General features: G+C 44.2%; 1 protein-coding gene across 1 annotated transcript; it reads left to right on the forward strand.

Moving 5' to 3' along the window:
• Nucleotides 1-414: 414 nt before the first annotated feature.
• LOC310992566 (ras-GEF domain-containing family member 1C-like) lies at nucleotides 415-19,698 on the forward strand. The gene is made up of 14 exons (XM_083980652.1): nucleotides 415-745; nucleotides 12,631-12,846; nucleotides 13,087-13,209; nucleotides 13,443-13,580; nucleotides 15,068-15,289; nucleotides 16,525-16,599; nucleotides 17,254-17,352; nucleotides 17,883-17,985; nucleotides 18,078-18,157; nucleotides 18,253-18,348; nucleotides 18,469-18,564; nucleotides 18,647-18,770; nucleotides 18,869-18,941; nucleotides 19,036-19,698. The coding sequence occupies exons 2-14, from the start codon at nucleotides 12,637-12,639 to the stop codon at nucleotides 19,058-19,060; spliced, it is 1,464 nt and encodes a 487-aa protein (XP_083836778.1). The 5' UTR covers nucleotides 415-745; nucleotides 12,631-12,636; the 3' UTR covers nucleotides 19,061-19,698.
• Nucleotides 19,699-19,753: the final 55 nt, after the last annotated feature.

The following is a 19,753-nucleotide window of genomic DNA, read 5'->3' on the forward strand; positions in this document are numbered from 1 at the left end:
CGGAAGTTTGTGTGCTAATGTGACTAAATGCAAATTTGTTTTGCCAGAAGCACTATTTTAACCTTTAACCTGTACATTTTTTGTATGAAAGGTGCTATACAAATAAATAAAGTTTGAGTTTGATTAGGCCTGTTATTAAATTAGGCTACATTGTAGCTAGTAAAACGGTAGGCTACACATGAATAAATCAGCCAATTTCAAAGCGGACAAGATGCAATGCGCTTATGTTTTTGTTGCTGGTGTTGATCATGGGTCGTAAAGTTGCATGGGAGGATCTGGGCGTGCTTTCACGAGTATCTTATTTTGAAAAAAACACCAAACGGAAGTGGTGTTATTCTTGGCTGACTTGATCAAAGTGTGAGTAGTTCCCTCTCCTCTCCTCTGGGCTAACCACTTGCTCCGAGGACGTGTGGATGTGCTGTGCGGTCCTCCGTGTCTCCGTGGCGCAGGACGGGAGGACGCTCGCCACGCCTTCAGGGATACACTTAACTGTCACGGCGTCAGCTCTGCATCCGTGTCCGCTGTCCACCGGTGGAAAAACGTCTCCACCCGCTATTATCAACACCGACACTTAACATCTATCAGGCTCGTGCCTCTGGAGTCCGGCGTTACTTGTCCCACCGGTGCCGGTTGCACAGGCTGTTGTGTAAACGTTAATTAATTTGGGAATATCCGGAGCGGCAGTTTTATTGTTTTGAGATCGGATACAAGTTGGATAAAAGATGGGGATCAAAGTGTAGTGCTGGTGAGTATAACGTGTTAAATAAAACAAGGTTACCCCACTACTATCATATTAGCATATTGAAATTGCGCTCACGCCCACAGCAGTGTGCGTGCCTCTCTGTGTATGTGTGTGTAGCCTATGTGCGTGTGTGTGTGTGTGGAGCGCACCATCACCAGCCTCCCTTTCACACATCCCGACCGGAACACTGTGTCGTCATAGTAACTTTTACTAGCAACAGTGATGACATCATGATACCTTACTTTTTTTTTTTTACTATGGAGGAGCATTATTGTCTGAGGCGTGAGTCAGCGGTGTGCAGGTCGGTGTAAAGGGCGCGCGCGCGTGCGTGTGTATCCAGCCCGGAGTCACTGCGTCTTCTGCCTGACACATTTCCAGGGAAAGATGTGAGGCATGTCGGCAGGTGACATTGTGATGTTCGGTACATTGCTGTGTAAAACACAGTGGCGACTAATGATAACTCGGACAAATGTCACATGTTATTACTGTCGTGGACATGGTTTGGTTAACTGACCACACAGTGTGAAGCTTATCTCATTTGGTGTACCTAATCATTAACGCGGGAGCGAAGCCTCTCTGTAAACTCACCGCTGATTTCCTCAAACACTCCCCAGGCTCTCTCTCTCTCTCATATCAGACGTGTCATCGCATGTGTGCATTTTGTGTATGTGTTGTGCTTTATCTGAGGAGACAGGACAGAATGAACAGGTGTGGCACTGTTGACATTTTTACTCCTTGACATTTTTCTTGGGGGGGGAGAAAAAAAAATCTGCATCATCCACTGCAAGCATCCAAGAGCAGCCTTTTCACCCAGGGGCGATGTAACAGCTTGAACAGCTTACCAATACAAACCAAAAGGATTTGTTATCTGTCTCCTGCAGCTTACTGCAAGGTGCATGAAAGTAAGACCGGCTGTCAGAAACCAGTCAGGTGGTTGGGGGTTCGAGCCCAGGTTTGTTGATATGACCGGTTAATGCACTTGTCCTCCCATACCTCAGCTCTGGCCCCATCCCTCCCCCTCAGGCGTGAAAGACACACCGGAGTGGCAGCATCACGTTTCGTGACTGTGCTTCTCTCAGCGTGGATCACCAGGAGGCTGCAGCAGCTTCTCCCTCCCTCTGTTTAGGATTCAAACCTGGGAAATGTGTATTATTTTTTACAGTCTATGGTATTTGCTCATTCTCACCTCCACTGGCTGAATGTGCTTCTGTATGCTCAGTGGGGTGAAAAACAAACACTCTTGTTTTTCTGTGGCACGCCTGCTGAGTTTCCTTTGTAAGAGGACAAAATACTGCAAATCACTCGCTCCTCTTCAGTCATCCTTGCATGTCACCCTCTCTGGATAGAAAGCTCCTTTTTTTTTGATTGATCATTAGCACCTTTTGACTTGGTCCTTCAGAGATCAAACTCCCATGCAGGTTTTTGTTCCACCTCCTCTCCAAGGTTCACCTGCTCAGTTTGGCCTGTCAGTTTTGAACCCATGAAGCCTTGGTGATACAATGGCTTTGCGTCGAAGTGACAGCTTGCTCTAACAGTATAGTAGGAGCAGGTTGTACAGGCATGAGTCACCGTAGCAGGGGTCTGTCAGAAAGCCACTGGTAACAAGTCTGCAGGTACAGACATTGACTACGGCACATGTTCCCTCCAATTCAGGCCAAGTCTGCAGAGAATAACAGGTGTGCTGTTAATGAGGGCATGGTTTGGTTTGACGTGGGATTGAGGGAAGCAAGTTCCCAGAGGGTGAGGCCACTCTTTGTGTGTGTGTGTGTGTGTGTGTGTGGACTGGGCAGAGAGCGAGAGAGAGAGGTGGGGGGGGGGGGGGGGGGGGTGTCTGTCTGGTGCAGGTCAACAGGGATGTAAACACGGTAGCTGTTAGTCTGGTAGCAATGACAGCTTTATCACCACCACAAGGTTTATGGCTGTGTGTGTGTGTGTGTGCATATGGGGGAAGGGGTTTGAGTGTGCGTGTGTGTGTGTGCATGTATGTGTGTGTGTGTGTTCAGAGGAATTGCCGACCACACGTTATTCTGCCCAACATACATGACGGTACTCCACTACTGTCTTGTGGCGGAGCAGTCAAAACAGAAATCCATGACAACATCCTAATCCTGTATGCGGTGAATTCCACTTTATTGTGTGATTTTTAAAACACAGATGAAGATAAATCAAACTTGGATCAATGAGACCCAGGCCTCATCCTCCTGTGTGGGCTTGGATGGATGAATGATCAGTCAGCAGAGAATGAAAGTCTTTTGTTTCTCTTTTTCTTTTTCCTTTTTCATTTTGCTGAAGCCATGCCATTTGTCAATTCAGAGAGGGGAAATTACATAATCATTAAAGAAAAGAAATGTATAAATAGTACAAAATAGACAGCTGTGCTGAGGAAAACTTTTCTGTTCGTACACTTTCTCACATTTCTGTTTTCTGTTCCTGTATCATCTCAATCTTCCTGCTATATTTGGGAATTTCCCCTTTATACCCTTTAAGGTGAAAAAAAAAATTCCCAATGCAGCCACCGGATTATGTATCAGATTTCTTTTTCTTCTTCTTACACGAAAAGCTCCTCAAGTCAGTAAAGGTTTATTAAAAAAAGAAAAAACAGGGACAGCACTTCTTGATGGCCTGTGTACCTGACAGGCCTTTGGATATCCTTTGGCTGCACTGCACCTTTGCACAGTGACGTGGGGATGATGGGAGGGATCAGCAGACTTGGCGTGCTCAACTCCACGTATGAACAAGTAAATCGGGTGCCAGTCCGAAAAATTCAAAGTACAAAAAAAGGTTGTGACAGCACTCACTTTCAGTTAAACACTTTTTAATTCATTAAAACTGCTCGGCAGCAAGAAACGGACATCAAGCAGTTTTAATGAATTAAAAAGTGTTTAACTGAAAGTGAGTGCTGTCGATGATGAGAGGGATCACACTGACAGGCTGAGGCTGATGGGGGGAGGGAGGGGTTCATGTGTGGAATCACTCACAGCTGGCTGCTCTGTCATGGGAGCAAAGGACGGAAAGAGAGAGGGCGAGAGGGGAGGAAGAGGGATTTCTGATGGAATAAACGATAGAAGAGGGGGTGTCGCAGTGGGGACTCAACAGGCATCTAATTACCTCCCATCAGGAGCCTCGACTCCTTGGAAACGCTCTACACTCCAGAGCTGGTCGTAAGCTGCCTCCACATGGCCTGCATGCTGTCATGTGGGCAGCTATTGATGGCCTGTGAGTATGGATCGGCTGGGTCCAAAAGGTAATGGAATATGATTAGATCCCCAGCGTGTTCAATAAACCACTGGAGTAGGCATATAGATTACTTCATCAGATATAGGCTCCAAATAATGACAGAATATTTGGTTTGTCAGGCTGGGAAGCTTCTGCTCACCTGACTAATGATTAGACAGACGTGTCTCCAGTTTGCAGATAAAGAAATAAAAGTTCCCAAACAGTGCTCACTGAACTAATTTAACTTTAGCAGAGGTGTTTGCTCTCGGAATTCAACCTCAGGATTTCACTTGCTGCCAACTTACTTGTGTTCGAAACAATTATTAAAAGATTTAAAGGGACAGTGTGTAACTTCTGCTGTTATCTTTTTTATTTAACAAATTGAACGCACCCTGCAGTTTTAAGCCCCTATCAGCTCAGTGGAGCAGTGTCTTTAATGAGTGGGTCATCCTTTTGTTAGTTTGTGTTGTTCACATGCACAACATGTGACTGCTGCTATGACATTTAGCTGATTTATAATTTTGTTCAATGTCCAAAGAAGTGTAGCAGTGCATCCTCAAAGGCAGCATAGACAACAAGACAGCACAGGTGGATGTGAACAATTAATAATTTTCAGAAAAATGTGTGCTGAAAAGGTTTAATGAGGAAGGAAAGAAAAAAAGACAGAACATTTTGTTAATAATACTAAATCTTATACTGTTTCAGAATTTATACATTTTCATCATGAATTTATTGAATAGTATATGTGAAGGTACCATGTTCTTCCAGAAAGCATCAACAATTAAATCTAGATGTTCAAAATGTCTGGTTGTCCAAATATAAACACAAAACAACTTATTATGCTTATCAATGAAGCATGTATCCTGACCTCTGTCTTTTTAATAATATAAATATACACGCATGAGTCGTCCAGACCCTGCGATTCAACTTCAGTAATTAGTACTTTGACATCATACATCAGCAGTGACACAGTGCGCTGCCCCTGCCCGTGCTGGTTGTAATGAGCAGATAGATGTGGTTTAATGGCAAAGGAGACAGTCGTGATGAAATTAGTAACGTCTGGTTATTAGATTTGCATCTGTTTCCTTCTCGCTCATTAGTTTGCGGTGCGTATTGTGCAGGTTTAATTGAGAGTAATACAGTACTGAGTGGGTGTTTGGATGAAGAGTCTAATTTTAAAAAGTGCTTAAAGGACCATTGAGGTGGCTGCTCACGGGCATTGTTTCACTCAGCCTTTCTGTCTGGATGTTCTCAATCACTCCGCTCTGCTTTCTTTCCCACATTCTTCCATTCTTTCAGTAAGTAATTTTCCGTAAGTGACACTCTCTGACACCTAAAATTATGCCTGTGTAGGACAGAGACAAAACCACTCATGTCCGATTGTCCTCCAGTGAACGTTGCATCATGGGTTGGTGGTGAATTGGGATATTATGAATAATACATGACTGTTTTTGAGAGCATTATGACCATTGTGAATGACAGATTTAGGGCACTTAGAGCTCAGACGCGCTATGTGCTTACTACGAGCCAATCTCCGCTCAGCTACAATTATCTCTAAGTAACATGTTACATTGCCCAGAACCCATCACACGTCAGAGCCATTCAGTTCATTTTAGTGTTCATGTTCATCCTCAGCAAACTGGGGGGAATAGATTTAGTGTTTTTTACACATGTGAAGTGGTTTGAAAGTGGAGTCTGGATAATGGTTTTCAACCTTTAGAATTTGTCTCGAAAGCACAGATTTTCTCTCAGGCTGATGGTTTTTGCGTAATGCAGATCTTGATTCCATCTAAATGTAAATTTTGGTCTGGTAATAGTTTGACTTTGGGATTTAACTTGTGCTTCTTCTCTTGTGTAACACAAGTATTCGTATCTTGCTCTTCCTCCCCCTGTTTTTGTGCTGATGCAAGAAAACAGCGAAGCACAGCCACACCTCTTGGAGAACAGTAGGACAGATGGTTGTTTACACAGCGAAGGAATGACTTCACTTGGACTTAGATACACTCTGACTTCCTTTGCCCTTTCGCAAGCAACAGAAACCCAAACACATACTATATGCGCACAGCTGTGTCCAAACCCGCTCAGGAATGAGGACGACTACACATGTGCGCAGGGTGTGTTCGTGCTGGTGAATTCCCACTGAGCTTTACATTGGGATTGATGGAGCCGGTGCATGTGGAACAGGTGCCAGGATGTCAGTGTGACTCCGGTCAGACAGGACAAGGGAATTCCAATACAAGGGGGATTTGGGGGTGTGTGTGTCCCCATTGAGGCTGGAGTGTGATTTCCGACATCCATCAGGGCTCGTACCACAAAGAGAGGCTGGTGAATGGGTGGGGAGCTGGAATGCCTCGACTGTAACTCAATCCGGCGTTTGGCTGCTGTGTGGGTGCGAGTGTGCATGCATGTGTTTTCTCAAGATACAATGGAGTCATTTGTTTTCAGCTCCACTTCTCTCTAAATACAGACTCACACACACCATTAACCAACAATAGTGCACTGGTTAGATTTTGTTGTGAAGTGTGTGCGGTGACATATGTGTGGTATTTTGCGCCCTCTCCGTTGTCAGTGGTGCCAAACAGTCACCGCGCAGCTAAGCAGCCAGATTGCCCACACCCCCCACCCCTTGTACTTCGGCATTCAGACTGAACGCCAATACACTTTTGGGCTCCTGTAAAGACTTGGGATGATGGTAGGGGCAGAGGGCCAAAAAACCACCCATGCCAGCAGCTCCCACTGGGAGAGCAGGCTGCTGCAGGGCCATCTGTGCAGGCGTCCTGATGGGGCTCATTGGAAAGTAGGGCGTAGGGATATAAAGGGATGGAGGGAGGACTCGAGGATGCATGTGGAAGGAAAAGGGGGAGCGAGAGGCTAGATGACAAAAAAAGGTGTTTACTTTCTTTTTAAGCCCGTGGCATTGTGAGAATGCTCCATTATTTCTCTAGTTGTGTCATTTCAGCTTTCAAAGAACACGGAGGAAAATTTAGGCCAGAGCTGCAATACTCTACGGCACGCAAAACAGTGTCATGACCAAAAATACACAAGGATCTGCTTTTTAGAGCATAGTCCCAAAATAGATGAAGAGTTGAAATTGTAGAGTGTTAAAGGAGCGAACATCAGGGTCCTAGATTTGACAGGAGGTGTTATGTATGTAAATGAGTTAGTGTGCTGGTGTTGGGGGTGTCATATGATGGAGTCTGCTGAAGAAAAGAGGAGTCTAGTGAGTTGAGCAGGAGGCGAGTTTAACATTCAGAGAGCCTAGACTGTCTGCACACTACCCTGAGGGTGAATATCACCCGCTCACCCCCTCCTCCGCAGCCCGCCCACCTTTTTTTTTTTCACCTATCTTTGCCATCTTATTCCTATACTCATCACATCCTCAAGCAAGATAGGGGATGTAGTTTTTACCTCAGACTTTTTTTTCTACCTCCCTTTCACTGAGATCTCTTAAACCAGGAAGCAGCTATACAGAAACAAAACAAAACGTTGCTGCAATACTCATGCCGGATATTTGCTGTGCTCAACTTTCATCATGTGCTGCTCTTCTAAGAATAGCATTGCATCAAATCATGAAGTACAGGCACTCTCGCTTTGTGGCGTTTCACAGCATCAATACGGCATATCCTGTCGGTGAAACCACAGATGTATTAAGTCAGTCCAATTTCCCATTGCAAAATATACAGTAAATAACTTCAAAACACTAAAATATCAGATTGACTATTTACTTTTCACATTTCCTTAAACAGTGGGTTTCAAACCTCTACACTGTAAAATCAAAAGTATCAAACCCCTTATCAGCTGGATAAAGTCTGCTGGTGCAGGAATAGATTGGATTGGCCGTGTCCGCAAAGACATGAACTTTGAAGACACGCTTGTGAGGGATTTATTGAAGCTTGAGAAAGAATGCTACCAGGCAGGATCGGTATATAATAGTTCAGGTAGTTTGAGTATTACATATCAGAAATAGATGCTCATCCTAATCAAAGGCTCACACTGAGAGGCTGTATCGCCTAGCATCCTAATGACAGGCTTCTGTCTATTGGTGCTACTATAAAAAGCATATAGACCTGTAGGCAAGTTCTTTGTCTATAATGTTCATTAGCGGTGGTGATGAATAGACGTGCTGAGCAGTGTCAATGAATCAAAGTCAGCTGTGACGGCGCTAATGGATCTTTTAAAATCTCTCTCTCTTCAAGAACTTTTTTTAAAATGTCCCCAGTGCAGACAAAACCTATATGCAGCCTTGAAACTGAGCCAAGCAGCAGAGTATAATTACAACAATGACCCCAGAGTGACTTTTGATGCCGACAAAGCTGCTACTGTAGTCCATCTGCTCCCACCAAAGAACCTCAGCCCCTGACCTTTGACCCTCGACTCCTTAATAGTAGAGGTCAGACAGTGGTTTGGTTTGTCCTGAGTAAGCCCCTTCAGTCTCAGTGGAGAGCTGTCTCTAATTCTGACTGTCCATTGACTCTTTAATGGCAGAACCAGTTTGTCAGCAGCTGTGTCACCGCTCTACTCAACACACACTTAACACACAGACACGCACATGCAAAGGTGGATGTGAGTAATACCAATAATGTGGTGAAGCAGGTTTTACAGAGACCAAAATGGAGATGGCTACTAGAAAGAGAGATTAACAGAAGGTGATGAAGCTGCTTGACAGATTCAAGCTGCTCGGACGTGTCAGGAATGCCATTGTTTCATCAGCACACACGTGCACACACACACACACACACAGCCAGACAGTCAAGGGTGCTGATAAAGACTGTGTGTCTCTAGACAGTGCCATTCTGTTAATCATGATAGAACAAAGCAGGCAGATCCCCTGATGGCAATGATAACAGTCTGACAGAATCACAAGATAATACACACACACACACACACACACACACATACACATGCACAAACACACACGCACGTTGTAAGGGGCATGAACAATGACACTCCCCCAGCTGTCTAGACAGTGGAGGGCCTCCGTTGGCTGGCTGCTGGAGATCTCAGGGGGGATTAGAGCACACACCACTACACTCACCTGTTCTTAGCTGCTTGTTTCTCACTGTCTGTGGGTTTTTTCCCCTGCATGGTTGATATGGTGTGACAGGCACAGAGGGAGCTTGGTGTATCATGAGGTATGGAAACAAGTTATACATAGAGTACAGCTGTGATGACTTCTTGTTGACAATGATGGAAAAAAAAGTGGTGTCAATAATACGGATGTAAAATTATAAAAGGAAGTAGGTCTTGGTTTGTGTTTGTCATCTTGATACAGAAATGTCACAAAGGCTAAAAATAACCCAGACAACAGGATCTTGTAGGTTTCCACTTTAAAGACAGACTGTGAATGTCTTTGAGGTCAAAATTACACAATTGTCTTCTTGCATATGTAAATTATGATTCATAAGAAACAACATTAAACTACAGCTAGTTCAGTTCACACAAAGGTTTTGCTCATTTATTAGCTCAGTGTTTCACTTTGTTGTACATTGCTGCATCACTGACATTACTGAGTCAGTGTGATGACTTTCCTTTTGCTACGGTTACACTTCCATTTGTTATGTAACAATTAAACATTACAATGATTTTATCACAAAACCAAAATGTCAGTGCTGTTTCCTACTTCATGATGTTTTGGTGCTGTGCTTATGTTAGGTCAGGATTTAATGTCTATTTATACTTGACACTGACAAATCCACAGGTGCCTGAAGTCCAGAAACAAATCTGGACAGTCACAAACACAAATCACTAATATGACAATCGCTGTCTTCTCTACCATCCACCCCATGTGACATGAAAGTGGCATTATAGCATATTATAGACTCCAGACTCCAGAATTATATGAAATTCATCATGCCATTTCCCACTGTCACTTTTGTTTTAAAGTGAGTATCTAAAGATACATCAATACAGCTGCTGTTTTTCTTTTGTGAAACTACTACTTTCCACTCCCACATTGTTGTGATCTTAATCCTCCTGCAGTTTTAGTGGCACAGTAAAAAAAAAAAAAAACAAGGGCAAGTGTGTCTCATACACAGACACCAAGCGATGACTGGCCTGTAATTCAGTGTGCACATCTGTAGAGGAGTCACCTGACTGACCCTTTCCTGCACACGCTGCTGCACTGACTGACAGAGATGCAGAGCTGTAATGAAATGATGTATCAGAGCCTAAGAAATGCTGGGGGGAGGTGGGGGGTGAATGCAGTGGGGGGAAATAAGGAGAGTGAAGATTATCACAAGCGAATCATTGACAGTTTGAGCACGTAGAGTAAAACTCACAGTCATTCCCATACATACATGAATACAAACTCAAGAGATTCCGTGTGTGTGTGTGTGTGTTTGGATATGTATGAGATGACTTGCAGATAAACTCCTGGATTTAGTCGCACAGACTCCTAGAGCAGGGCCGACTTTGTCTTCCTGTCAGTTGTTCTAACATAAAAGCAATTCCTTCCAGTTACCATAAAGCTCACAGAGACTTGCTGGATTTGTCTATTTTTCTGTTTATCGAGGCATGTCCTCTCTTTGGCTCCATGTTGTTATCCAATCTAGAAGAGTTTTCTGCAAGGACACCCCAGGCTTGCTCCTCATGCAACCTAATCTAGACAGTGACAGTGGGAGCAAAACAGCTCAAACATTATTAAGGACACTTTGGGGTTGCAGTTCGGACTGTGGTACTAAATTTTCAACTGAGCTTGTATGGTTACATGATAAAATAGAGGATTTAAAAAGCTTTTTCAACTGCAGAACACGGACAGACAGATATTTTTGAGTTTACCTTCTCAAGTGTGGTATACAGTCCCAGTATTTTGTTTGAAACAGCTCAGTCAGACATCCAGAGCATCAGCTGCTTAGTTAAACACCTCTTCTTGCCTCTATTGTCAGCGTATCACAGAGCAGTGTGCAGTGCGGAGCAATGATTACAGCTCTCAGGATCAGACCAGAGGATTTCAGCCCCACCACAGCATTTATTGTGAGAGATATAGCCTGCGGGTGTTAGTAGGAAGGAAGGCTGTAAAACCGCCTCACAGAAGGCAGACCCCCCCCGCCCCCACCCCTCCTCCCCCCTCCCCAGTTTCTGTACGGCGATCTTTACCGCAGGTGTGTGCAGGTGCATGAATAAGTGCCCATGTGGAGGGGAACAAGGGAGAACAAAGGAAACCCGAACCTCTCACTCTCACAGGAAACTTGAGACACGACCTGCTCCTCTGGTCAACAGTGTGTGCTTGACCTTTCACCCCAAGGACCCAAGATGCCGGTTGATCGGTGGTGGCTGATGGGCCGGGGTAGGGGGATGGGGGGGAGCCTGAAGGTCACAAGAAGATGAAACGATCGCAGCAAACAAACACTGACCATTCCCAGGTTTCCCCCCAGTGATTTGGGACAAAGGCATTGTCACTTACGCTAGAGTAAAGGAAGGATTATTTTCAGCTCTTCTGCCTCTTTGCTGTTTATGTGTCAGTATTTGTGTGTGTGCGTGTGTGTTTTTGTGTGTGCTTACAGCTCTGGCTGCTGTCTGAGCTACAAACAGCAGGAAGAATATGGCGTGTTTAGATCAGAAAATAACTTCCTGGGTGTTGCTCAAGGTCTCGCTGTTAGCATGTGGCTTTGCTGCCCTTCTTGTGACTCCTGCAGGCAGAGAGGCTTTCACTGCTGAACAAGCCTGAAGGTACAGAGGGACTGCAGCAGTTCTCAGTGATGATGTCTGATTCAGGTAGACATAGTCACCACCGGGTTTGGTCGGCAGGAGCCTGAACACAGCAGAGATTATGTAAAGAACAAATTAATGTCAAAATATTTCAGAAACAATTTCATTACTTGCCATTTGCCATGTACGAAAAGTATTTCCTCCTCTCTTCCTTGCCATTTTAAGACTTGTTAATGTAGGGGTGTGTGTGTGATTTATCAGTTACATGCAGATGACATTAAGGAGATGATGAGTGATGGTGGTAAGTGCACCCAGAGGATCACGGTACTCTCAGTTTCCGTAGTATCTCCACTCTAGCGTACAGCGCAGTAAGTGCCCCTCTCCACTACAGCTGCAGTGTTGGTCCATTGAGGGAAGGAGCATGTTGAATTTTTAAAATGTGTTACCCAAAGCATCCTTAAAGGGAAAGACATAGATAGAGGCCACGCGATCGCTTTCAGGCAGCAACAGTCTCCACGGCGACTGAGTGACCCACATTTTCACTCCCTCCTCTGTCTTGTTGATGTGGGAGATGGGGGCAGCTGTTGGGTGGGGTGTAGGTGGGGGTGGGGGGTATTCCAGATCCCCAGACGACGACAGCGGGTCATCAGTTGGAAAGGATGAGTGTACTGCTGTGGAGAGAGTGAATTGGAAATGATAGTGAAATGGAAAAAATAGGGAGAGAATAAGGGCTGAAGTAGAGGCAGAGAGAGAGAACAACAAACTGATGCCTCAGTTAGTTACTTAGTTGAAACATTGAAATATATTTTTAATGAGTCATTCTAAGGTTTCTGTCCAGTATGACTTTCACAATTATACGTGATGAAGTCTGCCAGAGACCCAGTGTTAGCTAATTATGCATTAAATGCATCATGTTCCAACATAAATTGAACTATAACCTCTACATGCACAGTTTCTATTTCTATTTCTTCTGTCTATATTCTGCTGACAGTTTTGTTTTTTCTGCCTGTCTCTTTGTGTTTTAGACAGGAATGCCCCAGACTGCGTGCTCAGGCACCATGTTCACCACCCCCAGTGGCTTCAGCCCTCATCTGGCCTGTGCTGAGCCTGGGGAGGAGGAGGAGGCCCCACAGGAGGGCCCGGGGCCCGGGGCTTGCCTTGCCGATGGGCCCCCGATCACCTCTGCCTCCCTGGACACTCTCATTCAGAACCTGGTGCCCACTGCGGATTACTACCCCGAGGTAAAGAGAAACGTACCTCATTTAATCCGCTCTTCGTTGATAGCCCTCCATCAGAAAGTCAATTTCAGTTTATAGTGGTAATGACAGTATTGCCAATTAGATTATTAGTCCCATGTCTCTGTTTATAAATACTATACTTTAAATTCTATTCGGCTTCCTTTAATTACAGAACACTGCAGTGTTTTTTTTATTGATGTTGTGACTGTGTCTTAGTGAATGTCTCCTTCTGTCCTCTGACAGAAAGCCTATGTGTTTACCTTCTTGCTGAGTGCTCGTCTGTTCATCCCTCCTCCGGAGCTGCTGGCCAGGGTGTGTGAGCTGTGCATTAAACAGCAGCAGCTGGATCAGAGCCCACTCGATACGGTCAGCACTGCACCACACATAAATACATATCTCCAGTGAACACATGCACAAGCTAAAAAACACAGGAGGTACAGAAAGAAACATGTAGAGTCTTGTGTTCCACATGTAAACAATAACCACTTTTATTTATTTTTTTACATTTTGACATATAGCTGATGATATGTTTTGTTTTTGTTTTTTTGCTGAATGAGTCACAAAATCCTGATAAAGCTCTTTCACTTCTTCAACAACAGGCCAAAGTGCGCAAGTTTGGTCCCAAGATCCTGCAGCTGCTGACAGAATGGACGGAGACGTTCCCATCTGACTTCAGGGACGAGAAGATGGTGGGATACCTGAAGGACTTCATCCACAGGATAGCTCCATGTGATGAGGTACACTAATGGCACGGGACTGTATAGCAGACAGACCAGTCATCCTCAGCAAAGACAGTTTGGGGATGATGTTAGATCATCAAAAAGAAGAAAAGAAGAAGAAAAAAGGGCTGCTACAAGATAACAACTGTCAGTTTCTACAGAATAACATTTTGTGATGTGGTGATTTTCAGCCACACTGCTGTGTCCATTATATCCTTACAAGCTGTAGCTGCAGTGAGAAACGCACTGATGGGAAACAAAATTCACTTATGACCACAACCACTGTAGTGGGGTGGTGGAAGGAGTCAGAGTGTGAGTGTAGGGTGAGAAGCTCCAGCTCTGTGTTACACAATCTTATATTACAGTAGAGAGGAGAGGAAGGAAGGATATTAGAGGAGTGGCTCTATCTGCAGCCTCAAGGGAAAATAGAGGGAGGGAGATGGATGGAGAGAAAATGGGGGGGATGGGATACCGGGGCATAGAGAGCAGAGGAGAGGAGGGTGAAAGGGAGTGGACGAGTAGGAAAAATGGAGGAAGGTGAAGAGAGGACAGAGAGAAGGATAGGGCAGGTGGTGATGAATGTGCTGCTATTTGCAGCTGGCTGTCCACAGTATGGGTGTGTGCATGTGTGTGCAGACATGTGGGAGCTGTGGCTCTGGGTCATTTGTGAGACAGACTGACCTAACGGCCTCTGTGACCAGTCATCTGGAGGGAGAGGCACAGAAACACACATTCCTGGACATATTGCTCTCCACCGCCGTTGTGTGAAAACCTCAAAGACGAGTTTTACTTGAGCTGAAAAATGACATTGTGCTTCTCATTCTTGAGCTCATTAAATCCTTTCAAACACCATTAGATAGTGGCCAAATGCATTGCCTTTGTGCTAAAAATAAAGATGTTCTGTTTAAATCTTAATGTTTTGGAGATTAAAGGTTTTCAGCAACCAGCCACACAATGATACAGTTAATGAGGTAATTTACACATATAAAGAGTTTATAAATCGCCAGTAATTTATTCATTCTCAGAAGCTCTTAAGTGCTCAGACATAGTGCATAGTGCAAAAAAACTACCTCAATAATAAACTGAGATTATATACAGTTTATATAACCTACTGAGACATGACAGGTAAAGGTACATGTTACTGTACAATGACATTGTACTGGGGTGCCAGGTTGTGAGTCTACACTGATGCGAGTCATGACTTCATTGGAAATATATCCTGACCTCTCTCCTAGTCAGGATCATTTTACTTCATTACTAGTTCACATATTTTCTAGTGGAAGCACCTTTGCCAATAACCAACTATTATTTAGGGAGTAATATTTATAACCATGACAAAGACAGCATACTTTGGAAAAGAGTAGAGTGCTGAAATATGGGCTCACAACCTGGCAACCAGGACGTTCTTTTCATTTGTGCCTATTACTCATCTATGGAGCATTAATAAATTATGCCTTAAAGTCGTTATTGACAGCTCCTCTCCTCTCCTCTCCTCTCCTCTGCAGGCGTACTGGAAAACCCTGAACCAAGTGCTGCAGAAGTTGAGCCAGAGGCTGGCCCTGATGAGCCAGGGGGAAGAGAGCATCGTCAAGGTCTCCCTCAATGCCTCCTCCATCTCTGACAAGCTGGTGGCCTTCAAGACCAAGCCTCCGCCCATCCAGAAGGACATGCTCTCCATCTGCAGCGACCCGTACACACTGGCACAGCAGCTCACCCACGTGGAGCTGGTGAGGAGGGAGAGGGGGGAGAGAGGGGGATGTGGGTGAGACAGAGGTCAGGGTAAAAGATGATAACAAGGATGGGCGAGGAGGAGAGGAGAGGATGTTTGATTGGGAGGGAGGCAAAGGATAGTGAAGCACGGGTGGAGATTTAGTCTATGTCAAGGACATAAACATGGGATGTAAGACTTCAAAAGAGTAGAAGGAGGGAAGAGAAACTGATATGAGGATGATACAAAATGTCTAAAAGAACAAAGGGAAGAGGGGAGGAGGTATACAGTAGAAAACTAAAACTGGCAGAAACACTTAACACTGCTCTTACAGCATTTTGAAGATCGCTGTAGTTTAACCTTGATTATTGCTCGTCAGCTCTTCAGAGTATACAGTCTTTAACTACTATTCAGCCAGTGTAACAAGAACAAAGGGAATAATGCAATGAAACATACATGAACAAAAGGATCTCCTGCAGTGTCCCTCACATTGCATGCATGGTGCCTTCAGTCTATTCATGTGTGTCTTGATGCGGGCACGTGTATCTGGGGGTGGGAGTGTTTCTGTATGTGTGTGTGTGTGTGTGTGTGTGTGTTTGCGTCCGTGCACGCATGTGTGTGTGCCTGAGTAAGTCTGTGCCCTTGTCTGAGCGGTGACATCACCCCAGAAGTCAGTGATGTGCCTGGGGCTTCAAACAAAGGGGATAAAACCAGTGTGGATATATGTGACCTGACAGCTTCACACACACACACACACACACACACACACACACACACACACACACACACACACACACACACACACACACACACACAAAGGCGAGTGAAAGACAGATACAGACGAGCATGTACAGTGCACACACAGACTACAGCACTTTATTCTGTCTTATCTTTTTTTTATTGTAGGTTTTCTCAACAAGTCAATTTTTATTAAAAAAGAAGAATTAGATTCTATCGCTTTGTGAGTGTCTGTATGCGTTTTTTTATTTTTAGATTAACTCACACATTGAGAAAGGTCTGATGAGTCATTTTGATTTGCACATGTATGTGACTGCACAGTTGTCTTTTAATAGAAGTGAATATCGTCTCAAGTGTCACTTTGAGGATATACGATTCCAATAAGTCACGTCGATGAGTCATTACTTCCCTTTATTGATTGTCTTCCATTACTGAAATGAAAGAATTATTAATGGGGCTCGACCCATCTGTGTTCATGTGTGTGCGTATGTTCATGTGTGTCTGTGTGTTTTCCAGGAACATTTGAGTCACATTGGACCAGAGGAGTTTGTTCAAGCCTTTGTTCAGAAAGACCCATTGGATGTAACACAGGTAAACTTTAATCAGTCAGTGTTGTTTTAATAGTAACTCATGAGAGTGGAATGCGAAAATTAGTGTTGTCTAATGTTTTGCCATATCAGTGGAAACCCCTAGTCTGTTCAGCCTTTTTTTTTTTTTTTTTTCCTGTTCTCCGTTTTGCTTTGTCGGGGAATCCTGTAAAAAGCCATGTACATTGTACTGTTGGTGCATTAGGTCCGATCAGGATTTGGGCCAAAATGAGGTCAGCCAGTCAAAAGGTCACAAGCAGCACAGCATTTGTAATGTCACAGGCTTTGGCTCGTGTGCATGCGCACACACACACACTTCATCTGCCCTTTATTTTGAATACTTTAATCTTTTTCCTCTCTTTCCCACTGTGGGTTTTCTTCGTATTCAGTTGCTGTCTCTTTCGCTCGTCTGTGTCCTTCCTCCTGTGTTTATTTCACCTGCTCTCCATTGATCGTGTTATTTCCGCTCTCAGCTCGCCATCTTTGTCATTTGCACTCACATAGGGGGTCAGCCTGTAGATAGGAAGCTAATTAGGATCTGAGGAATTCTCTATGGTAACGCTTCCTATACTCACTTGTGTGTGTGTGTGTGTGTGTGTGTGTGTGTGTGTGTGTGTGCGTGTGCGTGTGTGTGCGTGCGTGTGTGTATCATCAGCAGCCATGCTTCAGTGACCAGAAGAAGAAAACCTCCAACCTGGAGGCTTATGTCAGATGGTTCAACAGACTGTGTTACCTGGTAGCTACAGAGATTTGCATGGTGAGTGGTACAGCAGGAGCTCATTTATTCTGACATTAGACACTTCAGAAGCAAAGAGAAGGGATAAAAATACTCATTATGCTAAAAATGTCTCCAAAAACATGAAGAGCACTTACCCTGGTCACAAAACAGGACAACCATTGATGAAAAGCACTTTAATCATGAAGTAGACATGAAAATGAATTCAGAGGAGACATTAGAAAGATATAGCCTATTTTTATACATAGTAAATATTCTGCAGTGTGGGGTCAAAGTTTATTTTTGAAACACAAAGCTGTCATACACTGACATTTCATTCACTGATTTTAGATTTTAAATGATAATTTCTGTAAAAACAAAACACTGTAGTAGTCTTGAATTTTTGTAAACAAGCAGAGGGGTGAAGGGGGTATATTTGTTACGGAGCATCACTGCCCCCTAATGGTCACGTTGCTGTAGTTCACTCTCACTGACAAGGACTGTGCCAGTACCTGTGCATAGAAAGATAACGTTGACTGTGAAAAATTAATTCTTTTGTCTCCTTTTTGCAGCCAGCGAAGAAAAAACAAAGAGCTCAGGTGATTGAGTTCTTCATCGATGTCGCCAGGGAGTGTTTCAACATTGGAAACTTCAACTCCCTCATGGCCATCATCTGTGAGTCTAATTTAGTCAGATCTGAGAGCATTATCACCAAGTGTCCTGCTGCCTGACATGGTGTTAATAGTTGAAATCCTTTCCTCGTGTAGCTGGTATGAACATGAGTCCTGTGGCACGGCTGAAGAAGACTTGGGGCAAAGCCAAGACGGCCAAGTTCTTCATTCTGGAGGTAAACATAACGCAGCCGTTCACATACTGAGAAGTACAAGACAGGCCATAACTTGAAGCTGACGCCGTGTTGTTGGTTGCCATTTGCTCTGACAGCATCAAATGGATCCTACGGGAAATTTTTACAACTACAGGACCGCCCTGAGGGGGGCTGCCCATCGCTCTCAGACTGCCAACAGCAACAGAGAAAGGGTAACAGGCTCAACTCTGCGTCACTGCATTCACTCTGAAAGCATGCTGGCATGGATTCAGTCTTTTATTATCCACTTTGTGCCAATATTTTCTATATCTTCGTCTGTTTCCCGTCCCTAGATTGTAATTCCCTTCTTCAGTCTGCTGATCAAAGATATTTATTTCCTGAATGAAGGATGTGCCAATCGGCTGCCCAATGGCCACGTCAACTTTGAGGTTAGACTGTCACTTTTTACCTCACTGTGGTGCATTTAACCATCCTAAAATAGATTTATTGAATACTATTCTGTGTTTTTAGAAATTCGTGGAGCTGGCACGACAGGTCGGGGAGTTCATGACATGGAAACAAGTGGAGTGTCCGTTTGAGGAGGATCGAGCCATCCTGCACTACCTCCACACTGCTCCAATCTTCAGTGAGGATGGTGAGAACCTACAGTACCATGCTGTTTTTGTTTTAAGGACGTGTCTAAATATGTTTGTTTGTGTTTAATCTAACCAACCCTCTTTCATTTAACCCCAGGACTCTACCTCGCATCCTATGAGAGCGAGAGTCCAGAGAACCAGGTAGAGAAGGACAGGTGGAAAGCACTCAGGTATGAATCATAACACAAACCAGATGAAAGACGGTATTGAGTGTATGGAGACACACCGTCCTAAACCAGCATTTCACCTCTTTCCTCTCATCAGGTCTAACGTTTTGGGAAAGACATGAGGAACTGACGGCAGCTGACCCTCCCGCCAGCGAGGCAGCGCGTGATCTCACTGCACTAAAACAAACTGTGAAGGAACCTAGCTGGTACTTAGGTGTTTTTCTATAAAGAAATTATTGAGGAAAAAAAGCAACACGATGAACAGGATTCATCAAGAAGAGTGTAAAAACAAAAAAAACAGAACAAAAATCAACGCATCAAAAAAGTGAATTTAAAATGTTAAGCTAAGAAAACTGGAACAAAATGCCTTCACAGCGTATCAGTGATGAGGTACAATATGTCGGAGAGGGACGCAGCCCCCCCACCCCGTCTCCCCCTTCCCCTCGATGTGTGTTTACTCTGTGAAGATTTGTTTACTACAATAGAGAGTACAGTTACAGGGAAAACCACTTTATAAAATGAAATTCCTACTGATGCTATAGTTGTTTTTGTATTTGCTCCTCTCCCTGTTCCTCTCTCTTTCTCTTCCCCTTTGGTCCAAAGCCTTGTCTAGGTATTTAATTTAACTATTTTTTTCCTCTACTTGTAACGTACTGTAATGAAACTTACAATGATGTGACGGGCGCTGGCTAGCCCACATCAGCTGTCAAATTTTATAGGTCTACTGAAGGAATGGCAACCGTGTGTATATCTGGGTCAGCAGAAGATATGACATGCCTTGAGCATTTAACCAGTTCATCTCATGTGTACTTTTT

Source organism: Trachurus trachurus (genome assembly GCF_905171665.1).
Source record: "Trachurus trachurus genome assembly, chromosome: 10".
Lineage (NCBI taxonomy): Eukaryota > Metazoa > Chordata > Actinopteri > Carangiformes > Carangidae > Trachurus > Trachurus trachurus.

Coding starts and splice junctions, on each gene's coding strand:
- LOC310992566 (XM_083980652.1), top strand. CDS start 12,637: ATGCCCCAGACTGCGTGCTCAGGCACCATGTTCACCACCCCCAGTGGC. Junction 12,847..13,086: donor CTGCGGATTACTACCCCGAG/GTAAAGAGAAAC, acceptor GTCCTCTGACAG/AAAGCCTATGTGTTTACCTT. Junction 15,290..16,524: donor AGCTCACCCACGTGGAGCTG/GTGAGGAGGGAG, acceptor TGTGTTTTCCAG/GAACATTTGAGTCACATTGG.